The sequence below is a fragment of the Poecilia reticulata genome, linkage group LG17, assembly GCF_000633615.1.
Source record: "Poecilia reticulata strain Guanapo linkage group LG17, Guppy_female_1.0+MT, whole genome shotgun sequence".
Classification (NCBI taxonomy): Eukaryota; Metazoa; Chordata; class Actinopteri; order Cyprinodontiformes; family Poeciliidae; genus Poecilia; species Poecilia reticulata.
In genome coordinates this window covers 1,887,700-1,897,733 of record NC_024347.1, presented here as the reverse complement: position 1 = coordinate 1,897,733, position 10,034 = coordinate 1,887,700, and the positions used below count along the sequence as shown (strand labels likewise).

Here is a 10,034-nt window from a genome sequence, read left to right as displayed (position 1 = left end):
CGACAGTTCTGCCTGCTGGAGACGCTGGTGACGGCCATCGTGGACGAGATTGGCACAGACTGGATAATCAGAAACAAGACCGTGGTCACACTCTCAGTGGCCGTTGTGGGTTTCCTGCTGGGCGTCCCGCTCACCACGCAGGTGAGACCCGCTGCCGCCGCCGCCGTGTTTAAACGTTTTCTCCTGTTTGGAGCACGTTTTAGCAAAGTCTCTCTTTTTTTKGGGGGTTGCAGGCAGGAATCTATTGGTTGTTGCTGATGGACAACTACGCTGCCAGTTTCTCTCTGGTCATCATCTCCTGCATCATGTGTATCTGTATCATGTATATCTATGGTAAGTATTGAGGCAATCTAACTGACACTATCCAGCATGTTACTATTAGCAATATTGTTTTGTTTGTTTGTTATGCAAACCAACCAAAATCTGACTGAAACAAACAAGTTTTCTCTTTTATTTAGTTATGCTAGGCTAATTGCTGCTACTCAGGTCTCACGTTTCAGAACAGATGAAAATGCATCAGCACAAGCAAAAGCATGGAAGGTTTTAGACGATCCAGTTTATCGTGTATATAAGATCATAATATAAARATGTCCAGTGTATTTTATGTTTTTGTTTTTGTAGTTCGGTGGACTTCTAAATTATTTCAGCAGAAAACTATATATTATTTTAAATATAGTTGTAAATTAAATCCTTAATTGTTATATTAGAGATTTACCACAATACACAATATATCTGAGAATATCTGAGCAATCTGAAAATCCACTGCTAATCTGTTCTAGTGTTACACAAATTGGAAAAGTGATGTAACATAAATTTTCCAATTTTGGACAAATTGGCTCATTAAGGTAACATAACTTCAGTTACGAACAAGGAGTCTTGAGGAATGCCTGACCGTTGTCATATGGTGTCATTTGTGTCGTTATAAATAATGACGCTTTTAATGCAACATTGTACTAAAACATGCATTAAAAGTCCATTATTTACTGAATGACACTTCATGGCAACAGTCGTAAASATTCATGAARATTCCTTAATGTTCATAACCAGCGTTATATCATGATTATGACATTATTATGGACACCCCTTCAAATAAATGTTATCAAAGTTTCTAAGAAATTCATAAGTCTGGAGGAGCTGCAGAAATCTAAAGCTGGAAGAAAAATTATAGTTTTTKTTGTTGTTGTTGCTACAGGCCATGTAGGAGGAAACGGCAAACATTTTTAAGAAGCTGCTCTAGTCCCCTAAGTCCGAATCTGAACATTTTGCCCTGGATGCARAACATATTCTTTGTTGTTCAAGTGGGAGGAAGTTCAATGGTAAAAATACTTTTGCAAGACACTATATCCTAATAATAAGAGCAGAGCCACTGTATGTTGAAGTTGCAAGAGAGGACTATACAACAAAGAAGCCAGTGAAGCATTTTCTTTTCTGCTTAAAGCACACAGACAGCAAAGTCCCAAAAGTCTGACTCCTCATTGTAATTTTGACCATGAACAATAATGTGATTCCTTGAACAAAAGCTCTAACTGAACACACACAAACACACGCACACACACACACATACAAAAAAAAAAAGTTCCAACTCGTGAACTGATGAGTCCTGTTTAAACATTCCAGAYTTCTGGTATTCTTCTCCCTAATCAGACCGAACCAAATGACACGCGCCGTCTTTTAATTAAAACGCCAAATGTCAGRATTTCACGAGTTGTAGCGGCACTGAAACAATTAATCGCCTCGTCAGAGCCCCTGTTCGCGTAAATGAACCTGCAGTCACCTTTTGGTTGTTTTTAAAGATGACTCATCCGCCGCCGGTTTCCAGCGGGGGCATTTCTAATTAGGACTGTGATTCCACTAAACCTGTCAGCCGAGCTGAGCAGAAGCGTGAGGAGAGTCGTTGTTATTSTGAGCGAAGGCACCGAGGGTTTGAAACGCTTTGAGGAATATAGATCAGTTATAGTCAGAGTATCAACAGGCAGGGGGGAAAAAAAAGGATCGATGCATCAAGATTTTGTTCCCTGAAAAACCTAAAAAATCACACAAATAGATGCTAACAGTTTTGTTAAAAAAAAAAAAGGATGAAGGATAGGAGTCTATGTAAGACTTGTCTTCCTGGATGAACATTTCTTTCCTCTTCTTTCCAGGTCACAGGAACTACTTCAAGGATGTTGAGATGATGCTGGGCTTCCCTCCTCCTCTCTTCTTCAAAGTCTGCTGGAGATTCATCTCACCTGTCATTATCTCTGTAAGTTCACACAATCGCACACACACACACACACACACACACACACAGTGTGATGTGAAGACAGGAACGCTATGGTTCAGTAGAGTGGATGTTTAAAAAAAAAAAAAAAAAAGACAGAGAAAAACGTTTCCTGACTTGTTGACCAGTTGTTGGGGACCTGACCTACATTCCAGCTAATCTCCTCGCTCGCTGCTTTTCTTTGCAGTCCAAATCTTTCAAAGCATGGAGCTACAGTCAATAGTATTTCCCAAACAGCCAAATTAGTCCTTTCATTCCTACTCTGTCAGCTGAGAAATGTGGATTGTTGTGGATTCCTGGTCACATCTTGGGCACTTTTATTCTCTTTCGCATTTCACCTRCACAATAGGATGCCCCGGCTACAAACGCCACGTTCAAACTTCCTCTGACCTCGGGTGTTGGGTTTGTGATTTTTAACTTCCTGCGTGCTGCGAGAGAATGAAATGMTTTGTTTTGTTTGTTCTTGTGTGTTTTTGTGTKCCACAGCAGGTGAAATAAGTATTGAGGTATTGAATGCGTCACATTTTTTCACGAGACAGGGTTAGAGTTAGGGGTTATACTAACAAAGTCTAAATTATTAAAGTTGTAAAACAAGCAGGATTCTGGCATTTAAATTTTATGTGAATGGTTTTCATTTAAGTGAAATGGGGAATCGGACACAATGTCTTTCACCAGAAGGTGGCAGTAAAGTCCTTTGTTTTCTGATCGGAAGGTTGTGGGTTCGATTCCAGCTTCCCTTTGCCACGTGTTTGTGAGTGTAAACCTAAGGATTATGTGATAAACAGGCTTTGCTACACTTATGTAAAGTTTATTTGATAGGTTTGCATTAAAATGATCTAAAATAGGTCAACTGAATTAGTCRTGTGATAAAATGACATAAATCTTAAAAGCTAGGGTTAAATATTTGTGTGAGTGCAGGAGCCGTCTAATAGCKGCTGATGCCAACAAAGGCTTTTCTAGAAAGTGTTGAATCAGCATCMAGTGTTCGGTACGTTTTYAGCCACTAAGGCTGAAAATCAATTGAACAGTAAAGTTCTTTGCACTAATAAATTCAAATCATATTGGCGAAATATGTAATTATGTGTGTATATATTTCGAAAGACATTTTACCAAAAAAAACAAACAAAAAAAAACATTCTTGTGCAGTTTTTGTTACATTTCTCTAAAACTGCCTGAAATGTAAAGCTGTTGCTATGAGACGTTGTGTTTGATGTTTTTCTTTCCGTGTGTCTGCAGTTCATCCTGATCTTCACGGTCATCCAGTACAAGCCCATCACTTACAATGACTACGTGTATCCCGGCTGGTCCCTGGCCATCGGCTTCGCCATGGCCCTGTCCTCTGTGATTTGCATACCCATTTATGGCCTGTACAAGATTTCCAGGTCCCCAGGGGCCACCTTCAGAGAGGTACAGTATGAAACCTGTGCTCAAACATAAATAAATAACAAAAAAAAAACAACATCTCTTTACAAGTTAATACATTTGTAAACCTCATCTGAGTGCTGTTTTCTTCAGCTTCAATCGGAAAGTTGCCTAATCTAAAATGTTATAATTTGCAAAGCAAAAAGGAAACAGAAATACACAATTTAAATTTTAAAAGGAAAAGGAGAAAAAAACGCCAGCAGTTTTGTTGCCGTGTGATGCCTTGTAGCTACAGAGGTTTTGCAATCCAGAATTAGCCAAATAAAAYWTTTTTTTTGCCTGGGTTAATGCTGTGATCTTCGACTGCATCAGCTTGGTGTGCTGATGACAACAGAAAGCCGAAGTTGTTGCCGGAGAGGCCAGCAGAGGCCTTTTCTGAATAGTGATGTAACATGGCTGGAAAACAGGTTTTAATCTACAGTCTGATTTTTAAAAGTAAGAATAAAATGTGCTCAACAAAACCTAAGGTAAAGCCCTCTGCAAAACCTTTTGCACTCTTCAAACTCTTTCCAACTTCTAAATATTTTATTGCAATTCTATGTGCTGTAGGCCAACACAGAGTAACCTGTGAAAGGAATAAGACATGYTGTTTTAGGAAACGGCAACATGTCATGGATATACAGCTTCCCTAGAGTTACCGGGATCTTCATGGCTGTTTCTCTGATTAACGCTCTCCTCGTCCAGTCTGTCAGCGTACATAGACGGGGTATCGGAGTAAAARGGGAAAAAAGACARAGCTACAATCTGTCGCTCTCCTGACTGTTCTCGATTGTACACCATTTTGTGTTGGTCTGTTGCACAGCCTGAAAAAGATGCGTTACAGTTTGCGGTTTCAGCTTGACGTTTGACGTTTACGTCCCTCCCTCTCCACCTTTTTTCCTCCCAGCGGTTGAAGCACGCCTGCCAAGCGCATCCAAAGTGGGGCCCGGCCCTGGCCGAGCACAGAACAGGCCGCTACGCCCCCACGGCCCCCGCTGACACCATTGAGGCCCGACCCCTGAAGGAGAAGGAGAAGGAGGAGCTAAGAGAAGAGCACAAGGAGGAGGAGAAAGCGAAGGAGACGGAGAAGAAGGATGAGATCAGCCTCACCATCCAGGGAAGCAACGGCTCCGCCAACACACACAACAACCCCAACCCCAGTGCATAGACGCCGCCTCTCTCTGTCAGCGCTACTGGGCCACCGTCTCCTCCTTCTCTTCCTCCCTTCTCCTCACTTCTCCTCCATCCTCACCCTACTTTCCCGCAGTCCTCTGTGGGGGAGATCCCATTCGCTGGAGACCTTTACATATTGTAAGGGCTTATTATATCTATCCTAACCTCTTCTATCTGTCTGCGTGTTATCTCTAGACAAACGAAGAAGAAGAAGAAGAAAAAATTWATGAAAGGATCAAGGAATTTGGGGTCATCATCCAAACGGTCTGCGTGTGTGCTATGAGCATGTTAGCCTGCGTTTATGTGTGCCGGGAGTGAGTTGTTAATTTGTTCCGCGTGATTTAATAATGACGTTTGTTCTTCCTTTCCTTTCTTCTTTTTTTTTCTCTTTTTTTTCTCTTTTTTTTTGTGGTGTAAAACTTGTAAATGTCATCCTCATCATCAGCAGTTAGAGGTACAGTAGATCGTGGAGCTGCATGTGCTCGTTTTGTTCATGCAGTCGCAAAGAGACACGCGCCGTTCTCTGGCATTCGGTTGGCCAGGTCCGTTCGGGCCGAACAGCTTTGCAGTGGCGGCGGTCGGACAGCTGGAGACCTGATGTGGTGCTGTAGCGTAGAGGGGGGTGGGGGGGGACAGCGAACCGTGTCAGCACTGGCGTCTGACACGGAAAAAATGGAAATGAGCTTCGTTCTGCAGCCAGAAAAAGAGGCGGACACACAGAATCGCGCTAGCAGACGTGAAGGATCGAACCTGCTTTACTCAAATAGAAAGAAAGAAATGGCCCAGTAAATCAACTAATATGGCAACAAATCTATGATGGCGTTAAAAGTCGCATAAATAGGATTTTTTAGCTGTCAAAAGATTAAATATTTGTAATAATTCAGGTGATTTTATTTAATTCTGTTACATATATATTCATTTACACACTTATGCGTTGTTTTAATTTTTCAATTCATTTACTTGTTACATGCATTTATTTTTTCTCTCTAAAATGTTGAATATGATTACATTTTTTAACAATATATGTCGACCAATTTTATTCTTCAAAGATTTATCATTGGCATATGACCATTTATTTCCTTTTTTTCCCCTGTTTTGACGAAGTGACCAGTGATAAAAAACAAAAACAACAAGTAATCAATGAAAAGTGATTTTTTTWWAATTAAATAAACAATAATAATCATGTCTGAGGAATAAATAACTAAGAAAATAAGCATGAAGTGAAAATTCTCCAAATAAAAAATAGGGATGATAACATATGAATTATTACTCTACCTTTTTTTAGCCGTTTTATTATGCTGTAAAAATGTTTCAAATATCCCAATCATTTTTGTTGGATTTTTTCAGTCCATTAATTGCTCTATTGAGCCATTTATCTAATTTCTGTTCTCACTGACTAAGGCAGGTTTGGCCTTCCGTACGTAGACTCTAAATACAGCATTTTCCACAGCACACAGTGACCTCAGACTTAGTTGCTTTCAGTTTAGGACTAAGCCTCTTGTTTTCTCATGCTGCTTATTCTTCAAATGAACCACACAGAGCACAAATATTTAACTGCACCCAAGAATATGAACGGCACTTGAGACTGATCTTCTGCGGGAATTTCCCCAGTAGTTACTTTGTTTTTCACTAAAGCTGCTTAGATTTAAAAATATATATATATATAATAACAATGAATTGTACTGTAACGCTGTCTTTTCATTCTCACAAGCATTTTTGCTTCATTTTTGATAGAAGAGGTCCTATTGCCCCATTTCTCAGGGTCCAAGTGAAGGTAAACTCTGCGGCTCCCTGCCTGTGGAAACTGTTACAGGGACTAAAACCACCGAATTTTACCCGCCATCTGAAAACACCCACATATGCACGCAACGCGAGTGGATGCAACTCTCAGAATACAAACTGAAGTGCCATCTCTTCTTAAGTCTTCCAGGCATTGTTTTTGAGTGAAGTGCGTCTTAGGATGTGGTCTCTGAAGGAAAAACCCATGTACTATAGTCGTCTGCTCCCATCTGGCATGCAACCTGAGTTACATGGGTGTGGCACATGTTACGATTTAGAAACCGACGCGGTACGTGTTGGTCCTTTGGCRTCTGTGGAACCCTTAAGTGTATTACAAGACTCTTTGTTTTCAAGCTGTTAGAGAAGCAAAAGGCAGAGAGATGCTGCTTGTTTCCCGGAAGACAACGGGATAARACTCTGCAGTAAAATCTGTAGTTTTCAATGTAGCTGCGACGGTTATTGTTCTCTCTGTAGATGTCGTCTTTTTACTTCTAATTGTAAAGTAACTTAGTAAATAATAATAATAATAATAATAAAGACGGTATATGTTTATTTTGTACAAAACGTTAAAGCTATAGATTTGTGATTAACCATGTTTACCTGGTTTCCTCTTCTTGGACTGGAGAGACCTCCTTCTGATGCAGGTCGTGGGCTGAGTGTTTAACCGGGAAATGTCCAGTTCAGCGGCGTGTCGCATGGCATTTATAAAGACAGAACCGACCCTCGTGGGACTTATAATTATACCCCATCCACACATCTCTTCGTCAGAAACTGTACAATGTCATTTTGTGNACTCTGCAGTAAAATCTGTAGTTTTCAATGTAGCTGCGACGGTTATTGTTCTCTCTGTAGATGTCGTCTTTTTACTTCTAATTGTAAAGTAACTTAGTAAATAATAATAATAATAATAATAAAGACGGTATATGTTTATTTTGTACAAAACGTTAAAGCTATAGATTTGTGATTAACCATGTTTACCTGGTTTCCTCTTCTTGGACTGGAGAGACCTCCTTCTGATGCAGGTCGTGGGCTGAGTGTTTAACCGGGAAATGTCCAGTTCAGCGGCGTGTCGCRTGGCATTTATAAAGACAGAACCGACCCTCGTGGGACTTATAATTATACCCCATCCACACATCTCTTCGTCAGAAACTGTACAATGTCATTTTGTGACTCCGCATGGTGAAATGGTTTTGGTTTCATTAGCAGAGACCACTTTTTTTAATAGATTACATTAACCGTGACGTCGTTTCCTCAGGTTGACACGTATGTTTTTATGACTGTTATGCTTCAGCGAGCGCTGAGAACATATTTGAACTTCAAGTCCAGAGTTATATTGTACATTCCTATGTAGAAAYAGACTACTTCCTGGTTGGAAGTAGCTGCAAACATCGCACTGCCAGTTAGCTTACTTTAGCGTAAGAAGTGAATAGGCTACKTAGCTTTGCAAAGAACAGAAATTGGTTACAAAAATTTTGACACCACCCACTATTGAGTAACACTTTTGAGGAGTACTGTACTCTGAATTAAGAATACTCAAGTTGGATTTATGACATTAAATATCATAGATCCCTAGCCAACCTCAGATTTGATTGATTTGGCTGCTGCTCATATGAAACATTAATTGTGAGGATAAATAATTTGCACTTTTAACATTCCCTATAAATTCACAGCGCACTTAATACTGTACAATCCCTGTATGTGAATATGACATTTCGGTACYTAAACGTGTCAAATGGAGAGAGAAATTGTATTATTAGCTTGCTTTGTCAATAGAAGTTGACCTAAAACAACTTGCAAAACAATTTAAAACGGTCTTAACTGAGGTGAGACCACAAGTTCAGAGCTAAATTTCTGCTTCTGAGGCAAAAAGAACTCAAACTGTTTTGCTACCTTGCTGTAACTATGCTTGGGCCGGTTTCAAAGWACACCTAGGATTAAAAAAAATTATGTTCAAAAWCTGTTTGGCATTCAGTAAAAAAAAKAMGTTTTTTGTAGTGMCCAAGAAATTCCTAGTGACTGGAGTTTGTAGGAAGCAAAAAGTAACACAGAGGCGCACAGATTTTAGCTTGCTGGAAAAAAACCTTACTTGTAAGGCCAACAAATTGTCTGGAAATATTTCTGGCTGACAAAACAGYCAGCTTTTAGTTGTAGAAACTAAAAGTACACCATCCTTCACTCTTTTTAAAGTTTTAATCAGCCAACTACAGGCTAGCTATCAAATGAGAAAGCTAATTAACTAGCTAGCTAATGTCAGCTAGCTGTTTTCCTGCTTGTTTGTGGTTCAGTATTTATGGATTCACATATTTACAGATTATTCTGCCTGTTAAGAGATATTTGGTGCTTAAACTAAAAACAAAAAACARGCAGTTTTAACTGGAGGTCCACCATATATATATATATAAAGAGCAAAAATGCTAACAAAGTTATAACATTCTTCTCATGAAATAAATACCACTGCTAAACTTASTTGGTATGTTTTATATATGTTATGGCTTAAATCTGTGTATCAAAATCAAACTAAATTAGTGTTATAAATAATGTTAATGCGTTAAGAATCAAAGTTATTTTATGTATTTCTTTAGAGAGGAAAATTYGATCTTTTCTGTTTTAAATGAAGCGGTTAGGCCATGGTATAAACTTATACTTACATTTTTTAAATTAATACCGTGAAACTGTGGCATTTTTAGGTAAAGGTTTTAAATACCATGAGAATCACAWAWSGRMCMWTTTTWWWAMYTYYTTTWWTTTTKKTKKTWMYTWAAAAAAAAACTGCATYGTCGAACTGCACCGACAGCCTAGCGACACTTACACTAGCTAACAGTTTTGCGTAGCAAAAATATAKAATGATCATTTTTAAAGGCGTCTTGGACACAAATTATGTRCCTACTGTTAATCTTTATGCAGTTAAGCAAGAYTAATACAATCTTATCAGAAAAAAACATTTATTTTGATCTTTGTCTRGCACAGCTAAGCRCATATCTAGAAATGGTGAACCTCTCTGTGAAAGTCGCCGTTTTGCTTCACAGGAAGACATCCGAAAGCACTTCTTTGGACTACATTTGCACACAGGGATAGTTTTTAATTTGGGAATGCAGTTGCTCCAACAGACCACAAGATGGAGTAATGCTGACAATATTTAAATAGAGGGAGAGAAACACAAGACCGAGATGCCCAAACAGAAAAAAAAAAAAGGAAACGTGTTAATAGAGCAACAATAAGAGAAATAAGAGCACATAATTAAATGCAAAGAAGCACAATGGACATTCTGAAACAAGCACACATTGTGATCCAGCCTTTTAACTTGCTTTTGGACAGAAAAGCTTAGAGAAATTTGTCTTGACTAATCTAGATCSAATAACTGTGGATATTTTAACACCAATCATTCCAGTCATAAGGGGTATTTTACTACATAGATTTTTTT

General features: G+C 39.0%; 1 protein-coding gene across 1 annotated transcript in view; it reads left to right on the top strand.

Annotated features, from left to right (window-relative positions):
* slc6a9 (solute carrier family 6 member 9) overlaps positions 1–5,002 on the top strand; it is a 19,906-nt gene extending 14,904 nt beyond the window's left edge. Inside the window, exons 8-12 of the mRNA XM_008433481.1 lie at positions 7–141; positions 234–333; positions 2,142–2,242; positions 3,497–3,667; positions 4,569–5,002. Coding sequence (XP_008431703.1) covers positions 7–141; positions 234–333; positions 2,142–2,242; positions 3,497–3,667; positions 4,569–4,829 — 768 coding nt within the window. The 3' untranslated portion in view covers positions 4,830–5,002. The remainder of the gene's footprint in view (positions 1–6; positions 142–233; positions 334–2,141; positions 2,243–3,496; positions 3,668–4,568) is intronic.
* Positions 5,003–10,034: the final 5,032 nt, after the last annotated feature.